The sequence below is a fragment of the Mirounga angustirostris genome, unplaced genomic scaffold (genome assembly GCF_029215605.1).
Source record: "Mirounga angustirostris isolate CCGP_5_RB_7025 unplaced genomic scaffold, mMirAng1.0.hap1 SCAF_5, whole genome shotgun sequence".
Taxonomy (NCBI): domain Eukaryota; kingdom Metazoa; phylum Chordata; class Mammalia; order Carnivora; family Phocidae; genus Mirounga; species Mirounga angustirostris.
The window spans coordinates 126,818,442-126,835,782 of NW_026991713.1; the positions used below are offsets into that span (position 1 = coordinate 126,818,442).

The following is a 17,341-nucleotide window of genomic DNA, read 5'->3' on the forward strand; positions in this document are numbered from 1 at the left end:
TTCAGTTTTAACAGCATGAAATAAGGGAAGCCCTTGGTTCCTAAAGGGTCAATGAGCTACAAAGTTCAGATTCTTAGGGGAACTGGTGTGTTTTCTCCACAACTGGAGTTTCATATTTATTGAGAATCTTTACTTCTTACATATTTAATACGCTGTGTGTGTGAAACACTGGAGTGAAGGATGAGGCAGTAGGAAAGGAATAGATTATAGAATTTTGAATTTGTGGTATATGGAAAAAGACCTGTAGGTTTGTGTACTTTACCTCCATGTCTTCTTTAGATCTTACCCCTCAATTTTTAAAACCACGCTGATTTAATTTTCCTTCAAATATAATAGACTCGATACCTTGTTTAGTAGGTACAGAGTTTCAGTGTCACGGAATGAGAAGAGCTCTGGAGGTTGGTTGCACCCCAGTGTGAATGCTCTCAACGCTCCTGAGCTATACACTTAACAGATGGTTGAGATTGTAAATTTGGTGGTATGTCTTACCACACCCGAAAAAGCCACAGCCTTCTTTCTTAGGAAGCATTTGGGTAGTCAGAACCTTCTTAGTGAGGGATTTCTTCGTGCCCGTGTTAATTTTCTCAGAATTTCACGTCATCTCCTCTTTCGAGGAAAGAAAGAGATATTTAACACCACCTGTACCGTGTGCTTTCATCAGCACTAATAGGCTTAAAGAGTAACCCTGCTTAACGTTCTCTGACCACTTGATGCTCGAAAAGAGAGGAGAAGGGGGCGGCTCCCCAGAGGGTCTGAGGCCCCCTGGTTGGAGTTCCGACCATCTTTCCTCCAGACCTAGCCCCCCAAAGTGGCCAGATTTGCCCACTGCCCAGAGGGTGCTCCCTGAAGAAAGGCAAGAAATCCCGAGGAGAACTCTGCCTCTCCTGTGATTGAACCAACTCCCAGGAAAGGAGAGTGGCCAGGAGATGCTTCTGGAACGGGGGATGTCAGGGAAAGTCATGGTCAGAGACTGCTGCCTCCTCTGCTTCCTCCACTCACTGTCCCTCCAGAAAGCACAGAAGATTCCTGGTGGGTCCTGCTTAGGGTGGTGCCCTTTGACTTTCTGGAACGTTCTGCTCCCAGCTGAAATCTCAGACCTTGGCCATGGGATACCACCTAACCTACTGGTCTCCCAGACGGTATGCTAAGGTATTTAGGGGACCCTACAGGGCATTAAATTACAGCGTCTCTTCAGAATGGGAGTAGAGGTGTCTTAAACTTTCCCCGCTGACAGGAAGCAATATCGTACTGTGCTTGAGACGTGGCTCAGCAGTCTTTCTGCCCTGGGTTGAACTCCGAGTCTGCCCCTTGCTGGCTCTGTGATCTGGGGTGATCCGTCTGACCATGGTGCCTCAGTCTCTGGAGCAGTTCCGTTTTCTCGAGTTCCCCATAACTGTCGTGATAGCATCTGGCCATGTCATCCGCCCACCTAAACCTGTAGAATCAGATCCCAACCTGTGACAGGGCTCAGAGGCCCGTTCTCTTCCCTGTGTGGGCCCCACCCATCTTTGGTGTGTTATCATTCACCCAACCAGGCTTTATTGAATCATGGCTGGCCTGCTTGTAGGATACCCCTCACACATCGGGTCACGTTTAGTGGGCTTAATTGTTTCTTCCCCGCAAACAGCACCGGAAGCACCGAGTCACGGCCTCCCCGGGTCAAGGCATGTGATCTAGAGTCTGCCTGCCTGAGTTTGAAGCCCCGGGTACCCCATGACAGTTGTGGGACCTTTGCTGTAGGAATAACAGTGACGACAGTACTTGTCTCATGGGCTTGTGGAGATGAACTGCGGTAACGTGTATATCCCTGAGCACTTCTGACGGCCTTGTGAGATGCCAGATGCTGTCCTAAGGTCTTACTTGCTGCCAGGCTTTTCACCCTCACAATGTGAGGATGAGTAAGTGCTGTTATTTATCGAGAGGTTCATTTAACTTGCCGAGGCCACGTAGCCCTGGAATCGGGGCTCTCAGCCACGTGGCCTGTGGTGGGGGCCGCATGTGTCGGGAGTTGGGGCTGCTTCCCTGTGAGTTCCTGTCGCATAGCCCTGCGCCCAGCACACGGCCCAGCACAGAGCGCGTGCATCACGAACGCCACACCGCTGTAGGGGAACATATATGTGAAGACAGTCTATAAACTGAAAGGTATCAGGATTCTGATAACACCACAGGTAAATGTCCCCCCAAGTCCGTGTTTCTTCCTTTAGAATCTCAATCCCGGTTGCACATAAGAACCAGCCGGTTCCTGGGCCCCTCCGAGACCCGTTCAGTCAGACTCTCTAGACTGGGGCTCAGGCTTTTCGAACTTCCCAGGCCATCTTCCTGTGCAGCCAAGGCTGGAAATCACTAATTTAGAACAACATCCCAGGTGACCTTTCTGCCCACATTTCCTGCTTCCCGTTCTAGAACCTCCAACTCTGAACAAAGCACCAGGTTCTGTTTGAGGAACAGATTTGGGGAGTATGGTGGCTCGTCTTTGAGGGCATTTGAATCATGTAGTTGGAAAGGCCAGCCTGGGATATATCTCCGAAGAGGTGTGCAGGGAGGGAATCAGCGTCCAGGCTTGCTCTCCGGGAAGTCGCGTGGGAGAATTGGTTCTCGTGGTCTAATTTGTCACCCCACATGCACTAGAATGGAAGTCAGGGCGGGGCTTTGTTTTTACTTTCGCTCTGTTTCATTCTTCCCTCTGCTCTCTGACCGAGGAAGTGAAAGTCTTGAAGGGTACGCACCAAGAGGAGACTTTTCTTGGGCTCAGCTAAGAAGGTCTGGGGGTATCGAGCGGGCTTATGAATTCTGATAAAGGTGTGCATCCACACACACACGAGGCCCGTCCAGTGTACCTCAGCCCCAGCGAATGTTGTCGTGTTCCCTGGTCGTGACAGTCTCGGGGAGCTCCTAGGCAAAGAAGGCAGCCTGGGATGAGGATGTGGACATAAGCTGGGGTGCGGCAGGGGAAGCGCAAAGAGAAAGTGTGAAGGGAATTAATAGGCATTCCTTCATAAGCATGTGTCAAGAACTGAGTTACATTTTGGACATACGGTCTTATGTCATCTTCACAACATTTGTAAGGTCAGCAATATTAAACCCATTTCACAGAAAGTCAGCTAAAGCTCTGAGAAATGAAGCTACTTGGCCATGATCCCACAACAGTTCATGAGCCCCGATTCCAATCCAGGTGTCTGACCCCATGCTGCTCCTGTTTCTTAACCTGAGAGATCCTGGGTCCTTAAGGCCCTGATCAATGCCCCGGACTCCAGCTGGCAGCTCACGGGGTCAGTTTCATCCAGGGAAGCTCTACTAGGGGATCAAAGAAGGCATGTTTGGTCTAAAAACCTGGCAGACTGAAAGCAAGGGTCCCACCACTCTCATGCCTCTGTGTTCATCTGAGAAGCATCATGTGGAAGAACATAGGTCTGGAGTAATTTTTAAAAATCGGAAGTCCCTGGGGCGCCTGTGTGGCTCAGTTGGTTGGGCATCCGGCTCTTGGTTTCTGCTCAGGACAGGATCTCAGGGTTGTAGGAGTCAGGCTCCGCACTCAGCAGGGAGTCTGTTTGAAGATTCTTTCCCTCCGCCCCTCCCCCAACTCACATCATGGGTGCGCGCACTCTCTCTCAAATAAATAAGTCTTTAAAAAAATAAAAATAAGTAAAAAATCAAAAGTCATGATATTGAGGGCAGATGTGCACGCGTGTGTGTGCATATGCACATGCTCACACTCTGTATGACCCTGACCATGAACTTGCAGGGTGAGACTCTCCTTTTGGTATCTTATGAAGTGTTCAGTGGCAACGCTGGAGTTATGTTTCTCTGGAGCCTCGCGCTGGTTCTGCAGGGGATGAGAATAGGTGAAATCAAGCAGTGGGAAATCGACTGCATATCCCAACCCCTCTGCTCTTAGAAGCACAGAACTCTGGGGTCAGCAGAGTCGGGACAAGCGCCTGGAACTCTGAGCTGGGCCCGGGACTCATCCTACCACAGCAAGGACTTTAGAGAAGCTCTGGGACGAAGATGTGTTATCTTTGCATTGCCTTTTTTTTTCACCTTCTCATTCTAATGCTACGGCCAAGTTGAATCCTTGATTTCTTTGATGGAGACTTTCAGAGAGGCTTTGAAAGACAGCAGCCCAGACAACAAAGTCTCCTTTGTACCGGTGACTGGGGCCCTCGTCTGACCCTTCCCTCCTAGAAGTGAAGGAAGGAGGGTCCAGGAGTGACAGCTCCCTGCCCAAAGGACACCCTGCCTAGCAACCAGTGACACTTGCCACCGTGGGGTCACAACCCGGGATGATTTCTCTCTCTCTCCAGATTGACACGCTATTATGAACGTAAAGCGTATTGACTGTGCGCTGGGAAGGAGAATGTGAGGACGAGCTGGAGGAACACACGGGCAGCTCCCCAGCTGAGCCATTGCTGGACGCAGACACCAGCAACGAGCGGGGTCAGAGGGTCCCCCACACTGCACACACATCATCTTGCTGGAAGTCTTCAAGTGATATGTTGCAGGTGGCCCGGCCAGGCCTCTGATTCAGTTTGATGAAACGATTTTGACACGGAGAGACAGGCAGGTGGCAAAAGCAGGCTGGGATGAGCACCCGCATCCTGACTTTTCTTTATTCCCACTGCCAGACCATCCCCATTTGCTCAGCTGCACTTCGTAAGGGTGCTGGGGGCTAGCAGGCCCCTAAGCCGGCCCTTCTCTGGAAGAGTCCTGCTGAACTTAGTGGAGATCGCAGCAGTTGCTGGTGCCTCTGATGTTGGGACACACTTGAATTTGGTGGGCGTTCGAACCAGAAGAGATGAGCTCACGCAGGGCTCGTGTGAGAATTGAGGGGGCCTTGACCTGGGAATGGAACCCAGGGGAACACTTCCCGTCTCCCTGCCTCCCTGCTCACTCATCCGTGGATTCTTCCATCCATCCATGGAACCCTTTACCCCTGGCCATGTAGGCCGAGCTTAACAGAAAGGAGCATGCGACACCATTCCTGCTCCCAGGAGGTGGTCATTCTTGGAAAGACACAGATGTGAACAAAGATGAAAGTGTCGGAGGACAAGTGCATCAGGAGAGGCAGGGGTACCTCCTGGAGCGGAGCCAGCCGTGGAGTGCTGGGGCGGCAGGGAGGGCGCCGGAGGGAGTGGTGTGAGACGGAGACAGCTGTCTGCACGGGGGTCAGCACGCAGGGTCCCCAACGAGAGGTGGTCTGGGCAGTAGACAAAGAGCAAGGGGCCCGGAGGCTGTGGGAGCAGATGTGCAGAGCGGAGCCGGGCAGTCAAGAGCAGAAGCAGGTGGGAGCAGAGAGACCCCCTTCTCCCTCCCTCTCTCCGACCCACCCTCCTGGCCATCTCTTAGGCTGTGCTTGTAGACCTGCCCTAGGGGAAGGGCGGACCCAAGCCATTCCCTGCCTCCTGGCCCACGACCAGGGCTCCCATCCATCCCGCTGGGATCCAAGAGCACTTGGCTCAGTTCACCTGCTTTCACTTTTTTGAACGTGTTTTTTTTAAACACAGTTCCTTCCTCTCATCTTATCGGTCTGCAGGAGCCTGTTTCTCTTTGCCTGGATGGGGACTGACTTCGCATTTCTTAGGCGGCTTGGCTTTCAAATCAAGACAGAATGTCCATGCCAAACTGCTAATGTCTGACATTAGCATGTGTTTAAAATCTAATAAAATATTGCCTCCAAAATTTTTGGCCAGATTCACTTACGACAATATCTAAGGCCTCTCCCAGAATGTAGCATCCAGTAGTGAGAAATGGCTCTAAAGTCCGCTCCAAGCAGCAGAAACGGTGCACAGTGCCTTGTCCTGGGCTTCGTCGGGAGCTAAATTAGCAAACGTGAGCTGCATTTCTTTCAGTCCCAGAAACTAGGTGGAAGACATGCTCTCTGCTGGCCCTTCCGTGCAGGACTGTACGGGGAATTCCTTCTCTGGTGTACTTCCAGGGAAGGAAGTGTGTGGGACCTTCGCCAGCCTCTTCAGCCTGCTGATGAACTTGCCCGTGTGACCTCGTCAGGTCTGCTGATGGCCGGAGTTAGTTTATCTCCTATGCCCGATCCTCTGCTGTGGCCTCTGTCTTCTATATGTCCTTAATCCCCCCTATTTTATACCATTTAAAATGTTGTAAGCCTTCTCCAAACCTGGAAGTGGTTGGGGGCGGGGGCTGGTAAATAATAAAATAATATTTTTGATCTGAGAACGAGGATATTACGAACGCACAATTTTTCTCTGGACCCTGCGGCGGATCATCTGTTCTCATCCACTTAATTAGCATGGTGGGGGGTGGGCTGTGGTGTCTTTGGCATTGCTGCTTGTCTGACTTTAATGAAACTGCTTTTCAGGAATAAGTATTTTTCAGCAAAGTTGATCTTTGCCTCCCGGGACACCCGTACCTGCACTTTTTCATCGCTCCCACCCCCAGGGGAGTACCGTTTTAATCATATTGAAAATGACATCATCAGCAGAGCATGGACTGTCTCTTCAGCATGTACCTGCCAACAGTTTGCAGGAGCAATGGGGGAAGGATCCACAGGGAGGAGGCTTGGGGAACTTCCAAATAAAATACTGACAAACAATGGAAAGCTGGTGCCTTGTCTCCAGGCATCTCCCTGGAGCTGGAGAGACACTTCTTTTTCTTCTAGCCGATAAGTGTCATTTTAACCCTGCAGAAGCGGGAGGCGGGGACAGATGGGAGGAGGTAAAGTACTCCAGGGAATGGAGGCAGGTCTTACTGAGCGGACACGGGGAGTGGAGAAGGTGTGCCATTTAGGGCAAGTCTCCCCAGATAAGTTGCATTCCACAGGAAGTGGTCTGCTTTCTGTCCTCCTTACTTCGTACTGCATTGATTCATGGTTCCTGCCATAAAGGGTGTGACAGTTCAATCAAAAAGAGGATTGAGATTCTGATCAGAGTGGGTTTCTTGGCGAAGTGATGAGAAGTTCAGTGATTTGTGTGGGGATTCAGTTACTGGTCGAAAGAGAAAAGGGGAACCTGCTTTTCTAGAGCACCTTTCATGCCCCAGGTTCTTTATAAACGATCCTGTCTTGATCTTCACATTGTCCCCATGTTTCAAAGCAAAAATAAAGGCCGAGCAGCATACACATAGGGTACAATTGTGTTTCCAAGCCCTGTGGTCTGACTACAAGCCCACTGCCCAGATATCATGAAGGGACACTTACACTCCCCCCCACCAACAGAGACTCCCCCCCCACCACCACCACCACTACTGTCCTACTAAAGGCGGGTCACCTTGTTTGAACACCAGCCACACCCAGGGCAGAGGACTACCAGCGCCACTTCTTCTCTCCATGACATTGGAAAGGTAGCAGATCAATTACCTACCCCAGCAAATGGCTCCACCTCTCCTGTTCCTCTCTGCCCTATGGCCATACAGTGCCTTCGCTAACAACACTCCTAAGAGCTCCTAGCCACTGTGGACCATAAAAGTGATGGTTGGAATGATTAAAGCTAGCCTGAGGCTTCGTGGCCTCTGTATTTACCACAGACAGCCAACTTCAAAGATCCAGTTTCGTGTGTTGTTGAACATCGCTCTTCTCCACACTTCCCTGAGCATCAAGCAAAGAGAATAGGTCAGCGTGCAATGTCAGAAAGACCTCAAGTTCGAATTGGGTCCTGGTACCTTTTGGCCAACTGGAAAAATAATATGCCCATTTGGTCCTGGAGAAAACTCATTTCACCTCCCAGTGAATGTATGGGCAGTTTACACCCCAAACTCGTGTCTTATTACTCACTCTCAGACAAGACGGGGTCAAGACGGAGTTGTAGAGCCGGCTTCTTTTTGAAGGAAAAAAAATACAAGCAGTAGACATGATGCCTGTGGAGGATGAAGCTTGAATCCCAGGAACCTCGGCATCCCCCTCTTTGCTGGAAATATCTCAGAGTTAGGACTGCAGACTTGACGGCCCTCCCCGGAAGAGCCAAGTTGACGACTGTGTGTCTTTTTGTGTTTTCGCCTCAGTGAAACAGTTATTTCATTACTGCAAAGAGTCTGCCGAGGAGAGCCACCCTGGAAGAACAGTCCTTGTGACATTGCCGTGAGCAGGCTGGAGTCTGGGGGTTACTCTGTGAATCAGCAGGCGCTCCCTAATGAACACCTGCCCGCCCGCCCAGGGTCCCAAGGGGGGCAGAGCCTGACTAAAGCAGGCTCCCCAGCCGGCTGGCAGAAGCACTTTGCATTTCTGGAGGAGCGGTAATTATGTACGCCTGTCAAAGCCTTCCCATTGGGCATCATTCAAATGCAGGGATGAGAAGGACGCAGCTTCCCAGACGGATAGCGGCCCCAACTTTTCGGGGCCTGAGACCAGGCTGTCTCTCAGCGAAATGTGGAAGAAACCATGTGGAAAGAAGAGGAAGAGAACAAGGGGATAAAATAGTATTGTAGAAAGAATGCTCTCCGGGAAGTGCACAAAGGTGGAGGGCTGTTGCTGGAGTCCCCATCTCCGGGCTAGTGGCAGAGTCTGTTGGCAGGAGAGGGAACAGGGAAGGCGGGGGAGGGAGGCCATTAAAGGAGCCGGTTGTGACCTAGTGGGCTAGTGGGCATCAGGGAGGAGTCAGGGTAGGAGGAAGAGGTGCACTGAAATAGGGGTTAGGAACACGGACGTGATGCATCCCTTCTTGGGATTCTTCTGGGTGCAGCAACGCAATCTCTGCCTGGCAGATCTGCGCTTGAGAGAGTATGTGGGTGTCCTCCTCTCCCGTGGTCTGCTTTCCCGCCAGGCTGCTGTAAGAGTCAACCACGCGACCCTTCAGTCTATCCCAGTCCACCAATGAGAAACCTGTATTAGGCACCTGCTGTGTGTCGGGCCCTGTGCTGGGGTGCAGGGCTACACTATTTCATAAAAACCTGATCCCTGCCCTTCAGGAACTTACTGTCTGGCAAAATTCTATTGCATTTGGAAAAAGCAGCTCAGTCCCCTCCTGATGGCACTGTTGGTTACTTGCTGGATCCGTACCCAGTCGTTAAAGCCAAAGCTTTGGACCACTCACAGACGTAAGCTCTGCATGTACTCTGTGCCCTTGGGGGGTTGTGACCTTGGACACACTAGCACTTGTAAGCCCCCGTGTCCTCCTCCAGAAACTACTGCAGGATTGTTTTGAAGATTAAATTAGATGATATAAATGCAGCTTGCAGCCCAGAACCGGGCAGGGGGAGGCCTGCCGAGAAGGACAGTGTTGGGGGGGAGAGGCCAGGAAGCCAGCAGCTAAGGTGACCTCCCTCATCCTTGGACAGGCTTCTCCACCCCGTGACCCTTCGTCTCCTCCCCTCTAAGTTGAGTGGGGTGGGTAAATGGTCTCCCGTGCTCTTTATACGACCCAGCCTTCCAGAGTGACCTGCACTCACTTGCTGTAGGGTTAAGATGTGCCGGTTACTAGGGTGGGGGGTTGGCCAGTTACTTCTCTCTGTGCCTCAGCTTCCTCCTCCCACCAAGTGGGGGTGATAGCAGCATCTACTCCTGGGCTGCTGGTGAGGACTGACCCATCGGTTTGTGTAAAGCACCTCAGGCAGTGATGGGACAGAAGCCGCACCCGTGGACAGAAGCTGTTAGTCGGCTGTGTCCACGCTAGCTTTGCGGACAAGTTGCATTGCTGGCCACTCCTAAGCTGAAGATACAGCATTTGTCTCATATCCTCTCGTGGATTGGGGTTCAGGCTTGATGGGGACCTCTGAATAGAGAGATGCTCTCCCTGGCAGGACCAACTTAACTTCAGGACCCCTGCTACCTATGGTGGGGGGGGCCTGGAAGCCCCCAGGCCCCATTGTTCTTCACATCAGCCTGCCTAAAGGACCCGGCCTCCCTTTGCCCCTGTCCCAGAGCCCAGGGCCGTGCTCTAAGCACAGGAAGGAAGCCAGCCTCCCACCCAAGCTAATCAGCCAGAGCATCAAGAGGGTGACTGGGGCGGGCGGGGAGTGCCGCCGGACCCTTGTCCCCGTGCAGAATGACCTCATGCTTTCTCTCCATCACGGGCGCCCCCTCCCCAGGAATAATGGGCAGCCAACAAGCGCTTGCCTGCTTATTGCAGAGCCCCCGGAGGCAAGGGGAGGGCAGGAGACAGGCTCTCAGCTGCTCGGGACCACAATAACAGGCAGGGGCTTCAAAGGGGCGATGAGCTCAGGCGTCATGTATTCGGAGCTGCCCTTCTGCACCCCTCTCTCCCTCTAGATTTCCACTGGACTTGGCCGGAAAGGGCTGACTGACCGCGTTTCTTTGCACTGTTCTGCCGCCCGCCCGGCGGAGGCCACTCCTGCAGGGCAGGGAGTCACCATTTCAAGGGGTCGTGGTGCCACGGGGGGGGCGGGGCCAGACAGTGGGGCGGAGTCACGGCTGGTGGTCCAGTGGTCCCTGTGCGCATGCGCTGCAGGAAAAGCGAATTGTCCAAAATGGCCTTGGGGGAGGAGGGGAGAGAAGGGGGAGCGGAGGGACCAGTCTTCGGGCCCTGGGACCTTAGTTCCTCTGGAAGCACAGATGGGAGCCATTTGATGTTTTAATTCTTTTTAATGCAATTAATTCAGGGGTGGCAATTCCCTTGATTTAGAATTTGTGAGATGCCCCAAGGGGACAGTGGATGACCGGAAAGGGTTTGAGGAGAGAGTCCCCCCCCCGCGTTGAAACCCACTGTGCCATTGACTGACCCAGGGTCAGCTCTGAGACAGAGGCTTCCCCGCCTGGATGTTCCTGTATGGCTTCCTTGCCCCGAAAGTTCCCGGGTACTGTAAAGAGAGAATTCAAATACTAATCCAAGGTTTGACCTGAGATCCCAGGTTACTCACGCCTCAACCAACCAACCCACCAGTGTGGAGTTCCCTGCTGTTAGGAACTCTATGTCAGGCACTGTGGGGGACTTATAGGAGGTATCTAGAGTAGTCAGACACATAGGGATAGAAAGCAGAATGGTGGTTGCCAGGGGCTAGGAGAGGGCGAAGAGGGAGTTGTTTAACGGGTACAGAGGGGTTTTTTTGTAAGAGGAAACGTTCTGGAAGATTGGGTGCACAACAATATGAATATGCTTAACAATATTGAACCGTATACTTAAAAGTTGCTAAGATGGTAGATTTTATGTTATGAGCATTTTACTAGAGTTTACAATTTTTTAAAGATCTATTTATTTGAGATAGAGTGAGCAGGGGTGGGTGTGCAGAGGGAGAGAATCTTCAAGCAGACTCCCTGCTGAATGCAGAGCCCAGTGTGGGGCTCAGTCTTACCATCCATGAGATAACGACCTGAGCCAAAACCAAGAGTCTGACATTTAACCAACTGAGCCACCCAGGTGCCCCTCTATTTAAAATTGCTTTAATTAAAATAAATTTGCCACAACACAAGAGCATGCTAAGGGTGACTGAGGTACATGTGGTAAATGTTATAGAGATTCGGAGTTAAAAGAGACCATTTGGAAGTGGCATGGTTAGGGATGGCTTCCTGGAAGAAGTGGGCGTTGAACAGGATAAATTTAAATGGGAAAGGGGAGGAGAGAGCATGCTGTGGGCAAAAGTTTGGAAGTAAAAATGAGATTGGTGTTTCCTTTATGCCAGTACAAAAGATTGAACAGAATTGAGTACTTACAGGGAACTGGGCAGAGTGAGGTTGCATAGGTAAACTAGACCTAGATTCAAAGAATTATATTCAGATTCAAAAAGCCTGAATTCAAATTCAGGCTGGCATTTATAAACTGACACCATTTTAGAAGATTTTTATAATAATTCATAGGTGAGGTCATGGGGGTCTGGAAAAATAACATAAGACACTCGCTTTGTGCCAGTTAATTGTCTAAGCACCTTGTACAGGTCAATATTAATTCATTTAATCCTCAGAACAGCCCTGGGGTGTGGGTATAGTCATCACCCCCATTTTGCAGCTGAGGAGACTGAGGCCCAGAGAGGTTAGGTAACTTGCCCAAAATTATGTAAGAAACTGACTAGATTTAAGAGATCAAGGGGTGTGGGTGGGGGATGCAGAATGGTGGTAAAGTCTTTGAGAATAGGTGGGTAGACCTTGAGAAGGTTGGGTACTTTTTAGGGAAGGAAGAAATGACATGTAATGATGCATAAAATAAAGGTGGATGTTTTAAGGCAGGAATCCAGTTCATGGACCTAGTTGGCCATTTTAGAAATGGGCACTCTGTGGCTCAGAGAGGTGGTACATTTTGTCCAAGAGCATCCGTCTGGGATGTAGCCGTGTTAAGTTCATAGTGATGGTAAAATACCATGTGGGAAACTAGAGAGGAGCCAGGGTGCCATTGGTCATCCAGTTCCTCTCTCTGGGCTCTGCCAAGGCGGCTCACGGTGATCATCTGGAAGGATCATCACCTGGGGACATCCCTAGAGCAGTTCATAGCCCCCCCTCTGTGTGAAGTGTTCTTTTGATCATGTCCCACCTTGGAAGGCAGACCAGGCATGAAACAGGGTCTATTCTGGAAGCCTGTGTGTGCTGGGAATGAGCACATTTCCCCCTGGAATAGTCGAGAGCCCTGGGGAACTCAAATCTGGGTGGTAGGGCCACATTGCAATGCCAAAGAGCTACTCTGCCCTTTTCCCTGAAGAATGTGACCAAAACCCAGGTTTCTAAGCTCTGTTAGCCCCAGAAAAGCCATCCCGCTAGTGTCTTGAGCAGCTCCCATCAGGCAGCACATTTTGAGTGGGACATCTATAAAGAGATTCTATTTGTCAAATATAAAGAGGAATAAAAACTTAGAGGACAAATGGAAAAAGAATCTGAGAAGAGAAAGGAAAATGAAAAGGGAGAGACTACTGAGCGAGCGTAGTTAATTACAGGCTGGGAAAAAGTTAGTCTGAAATGTACTGACCTCGTGGGGCCAGGACAGCACCCGTGACCCAGAACAGGCTGCTTCTAACCTGAGACACACTCAGCTTGCCCAGTGTGTCCAGTAGAACTTGATTGGGCCACCAGCTGCCTTTCTGACCTCACTCCCAGCCTGGTCCCTGCAAAGCCCCACAAATGTTTATAGCACAAGTAACCAGCAAACTGTAATCAGCAGGATTCTGTAAACATCCCTTGAAAGTACATAATGGCATAAAGCTTTCTGCTTACCCAGCAACTTTCTCTAAGTGAGTTGAAGAAATGTTCGGAACAGTGTAGTTCATTAATCACTAGCATGTCAAGGTGGGATATTGTCTCCGTTTGCAAGATCAGGAAATCACAGGGCTGATGCCTTAAGTGGTTTTTAAACCAGCCATACAGAGAATTAAAGAGTCATTGATACGGTGCCTGAATCAATCAGGATAGGCGAGGTTGTGCTGTGAGGACAAACCACCCCAAATGTCACAGTGGCTTAACCGCTCACTCTACACATCCGTCAGGCCAGTGGGAGCGGAGCCCTCCCTGCCAGCAATCAGCAGCTCCCCGCCGGGCTGTCACCACTCATCGTGACAGTAGAAGGAAGAGTGTGGCTTTTCAAAGGGCATGAGATTCAGGAGTTGTAACCTCAGCGTCTTCTGCATCCGCTCTCTTTCCCTTCAGTGTCTTTATCTGCCTATTTGTAAATTGTGCGTAATAAATTTAGGCTTTTCTTCACTGAGAGTGGTGCATGTGACCCATCATAACTGTCGCGTAAAGCAACGGGACTGACCTTTTTCATTTTTTAACCGAAGATGAGCATTCAGATAGGTACAGTCCTTTCAAAGGGTTAGTTTGAGATGATAATTTATCCAGTGGTGTTGCTGTTCCTCAGTTGAGGAGTCACCGAGAAATTTCGTTTTCCCACTGTAGACAGGGCTGTGGTTCAGGCTAAATCACAGGGCTCTGTCACCACAGAGAAGCCAAAAGCCTGTCTCCACGAGGCTCCTGGAATGGCATCCATTACTCGGGTGATTTCTTCAGCATGTCGAGTCGGTTCTTAAGCTCTGCAGACTCAGAAACATGGCTTTTCATCCTCGGGGGAAGACCCACATTACCCAAGTTCAAAGTACCAATGTGTAAATCCATACTGAGAGTACTGGCCTCGGTGAGTGGCACAGCCCCCACCCAGACGGGGCCCTCGGGGCACGTGATCCTTGATCTCCCCCCACAGGAAGGAGAGTCAGCAGGGGCAGGATGGCAGAGGGGTGCTGCGCATGGCCCTGGAGTCTGGCCTGACTTTGTCTGGAGTCCTGGCTTTGCTGTGAGAGCAAGGACTGCCGGCCTGCCATCTCTAAGTCTCAAAATCTCCACTGGCAAAGGAACGATAGGATCTTATTCTAGATGGCAAGGCGATCGTATGGGAGAGTGCTCAGCACCATGTTGAGGACATGGTAGGGCTTCGGTGAGTTCTTTAGAAGGCACGACGTTAGAAGGAGAGTTACATGGATGAGCATTTCCTATGATCAGCTAAAGTAGCCCCCTGCCTCCGTGTCTGGCCTATAAGAGGCCTTACCGCTGGGGCCCCAGTATCCAAGCCCTCTTGGCTAAGACCCCATTTGCTTCCCCCTTCTATCCCTCCCCCACACACACAACTTCCATTCACCCCACCCCTTCCATAGGATGATTACTATACTTAATGACGTTACAGAAAAACTGTACTAGCCCTGAGAGTAATTCTTTCCCTTCCTGGGTGAGTTTATGTGTCTCTGATCAGTTCCATTGAGATGTTGGCTTTAACATTTAATCTTAAAGGGAAGGAAATCTGGTTTCTGTCATTTTCAGTTTGGGGTCAGAAACCTCACCATAAACCCCAAGAACCCACAATAATTACCTAATAGTCACACCTCATTTTATAAAACCAGTTGGACCACCTCCTCCTCCCCCTCTGTCCCACTCACTACACTCGACTTTAAGTGACTTTTGCCACTTAGAAAAAAAAAAAATCAACTCCATTCTGAGTGCAAAAAGTTTATCACCAGTGAGGATGCTTTTACTAATATGACATGAGCTTCAAAGGCAACCCAAAAGATCATCAAAAATGTTTTAAGAATTAGCAGGCATCATAGGAATACTGTGACTACTTTGAAAGGAATAGCAATCATTTGGATAGATAAAGTATGGTACATTGCGATTTAAAAGTCAGCCTACCTACCTTACATTCGGTCACGACCTCTGCATTAAATGCTCTGTACCTGGGCAGCCAGGGACCTTCCGGGGCGGGGGCGGGGGGGAGCTGGAGGTAGTGCTGAGCCTGCAGCAAACACAACCTGCACCCCACCCCCCTTTGATCTACTTTGTAATTGATTGGTGACATCCTGAGCTGAGCCACATTTACCCCACCGCGTCTGGATCCCCATGGTAGGCTGTCTACCGTTTATGAAGGAGGATCTTACAGAAAATCTTGAATTCCCTGTTGGTTACAGGGATTACTTATTCACCTTTTCACATTTTAGCATGAGCAGAAGTATAATATATTAGATAGTGTTAGTTTATCATAATAGATTCTCCTGTTGATTTCCGGCTTCCAGGGAGAGGACGCTCTGCCCTAGCTTCAAGCCCAGTCCTGTCGTTTCCAGTTGCTTTTATTGGTAAACTGATGGTCATGGAGGCCCAGACCCGGCTACCTTGTGAGCCCGGGAGTGAGACAGCAAAGGAAACTATCTGCTTTGGCATTTTAAAATGAACATGAGCTTGTAGGCTGTGCCCCTGATAAGCGCTCCTTATCGGCAGGTGCTATGTGCCACTTATTTCTCTGTGTCCTGCAGGATTGGCTAGGTGCCCTGCACACATTAGACAGTCGGTAAATATTTGTTGAATTAAAGGGAAGTGTACCTGAATTAGTCACGTTGGGCTGCCATTACAAAATATCACAGCCTGGGGGGCTTGAGCAACAGAAATTTATTTTCTCACAGTTCTGGAGGCTGGAAGTTCGAGACCAGGGTGCCCAACCTGGGTGGGTTCTCATGAGGGCCCTCTTCCTGGCTTGCAGACGGCTGACTTGGCCCTGTGTCCTCACATGGTGGAGAGGGAGAATGTGAGCAATCTCTCTGGTGTCTTTTCTCGTAAGGTCACTGATCCCATTCGTGACAGCGCCACCCTTATAACTTCATCTAACCCCAGTTCCCCTCCCAAAGGTCCCATCTCCAAATGCCACCACAGAGGGGATTTAGGGCCTCAACATACAGTTTTGGAAGGGGACTCAGTGTGGTTCATAGCAACACTCAGAAAGTGAAATAAGACATTAAACTGTCGTGGTGCCTGGGTGGCTCAGTCAGTTAAGCAGCTGCCTTTTGGCTTGGGTCATGATCCCAGGGTGCTGGGATCGAGCCCTGCGTCGGGCTCCCTGCTCCGCGGGAAGCCTGCTTCTCCCTCCCTCGCCCACTCCCCCTGCTTGTGTTCCCTCTCGTGCTGTGTCTCTCTCAAATCTTAAAAAAAAAAAAAAAAAAAATACGGACCTCGACAGTGGTTTCATGCCTAAATCTCTGGCACACTCCTTTAGATTGGCAAAGGTGTTTTAAAAAGAGTTTATGATAAAAACACTCTCACATAAAGACTGTTCTTCTCCTTTGGAAAGGCAACTGGAGGGTGAATTTGTCATTTATGCTTAAATTCCGATCCCAAGGTTCTTTGGCCTTAATTTTAACATTCCTGGAGGAGGGTACTTTTAATGTTTGTATTCAGAATTATGGAGTGGATAGAGTGGTCAAGGGCAGAGTCTCTGGAGCAAGGATTCAAATCCCAGTCCCAACACTTGCTTCATCTCTGGTGCCTGGTTCTGCCCCATATGACAGTTAATAACAGGAGCACCTCCTGGGGTTGTGATGAGGAGCAGAGATTCTGGTATTTGTATATTACTAGTGCTTAGACCAGGGTGTGACATGTAGTACATACTATGTGACTATATATTACGTGTATATACATAAAAATATATCCACATAAGGCATCTTCCTGTTGGTGCAGCATAAAATGTTCTCCTGTGTGGGGAAGAAGAGCCGGAGGGCTTGACAGCCTTGCCAAAGAGCAGGTACCATTTGTTCTAGAACAAACTACCAGGGCAACAAGGCGGAAGGTCTCCACCTGTTCGTCACCCTGTGCTTGGCTTTTTGCTCGGAGGCGTCCTCGTTGCCTACTCCTGTGGGTTTTCCAAAAATCATGGGTGTTGATGTACTTGAGCTTTGACATCCCATTTAAAATATTCTATCAACCTGAGATTGCGTGACTTAGGAAAAGTCACTTCTACTCACTTGTCCTTTTTCCCCCTTACTCTCCCTCCAGCCCAAGCTTTTGGCCAAGGAGCTGCTGGACCTCGTGGCCTCTCACTTCAATCTGAAGGAAAAGGAATACTTTGGAATAGCCTTCACAGATGAGACGTAAGTGCCGCCACGGGCCCTCCAAACCTGCAGGGAGAGTGAGACCCTGACATTGCGCTGTCCCATCTGTCAACATGCACTCAGCGGGCCGCTTGGGTTCTGTGCTACAGGG

The 17,341-nt window shown here is 50.2% G+C and overlaps 1 protein-coding gene across 11 annotated transcripts in view; it reads left to right on the forward strand.

Moving 5' to 3' along the window:
• FRMD4A (FERM domain containing 4A) overlaps window positions 1–17,341 on the forward strand; it is a 332,058-nt gene that overhangs the window by 163,378 nt on the left and 151,339 nt on the right. For all 11 annotated transcript variants that reach the window (XR_010411703.1, XM_064592040.1, XM_045874389.3 and 8 more), the window contains one exon: window positions 17,135–17,229. Coding sequence is in view for 10 of the 11 variants with exons in the window: in XM_064592040.1 (XP_064448110.1) it covers window positions 17,135–17,229 (95 nt within the window). In the remaining variant the exon portion in view is untranslated. The remainder of the gene's footprint in view (window positions 1–17,134; window positions 17,230–17,341) is intronic.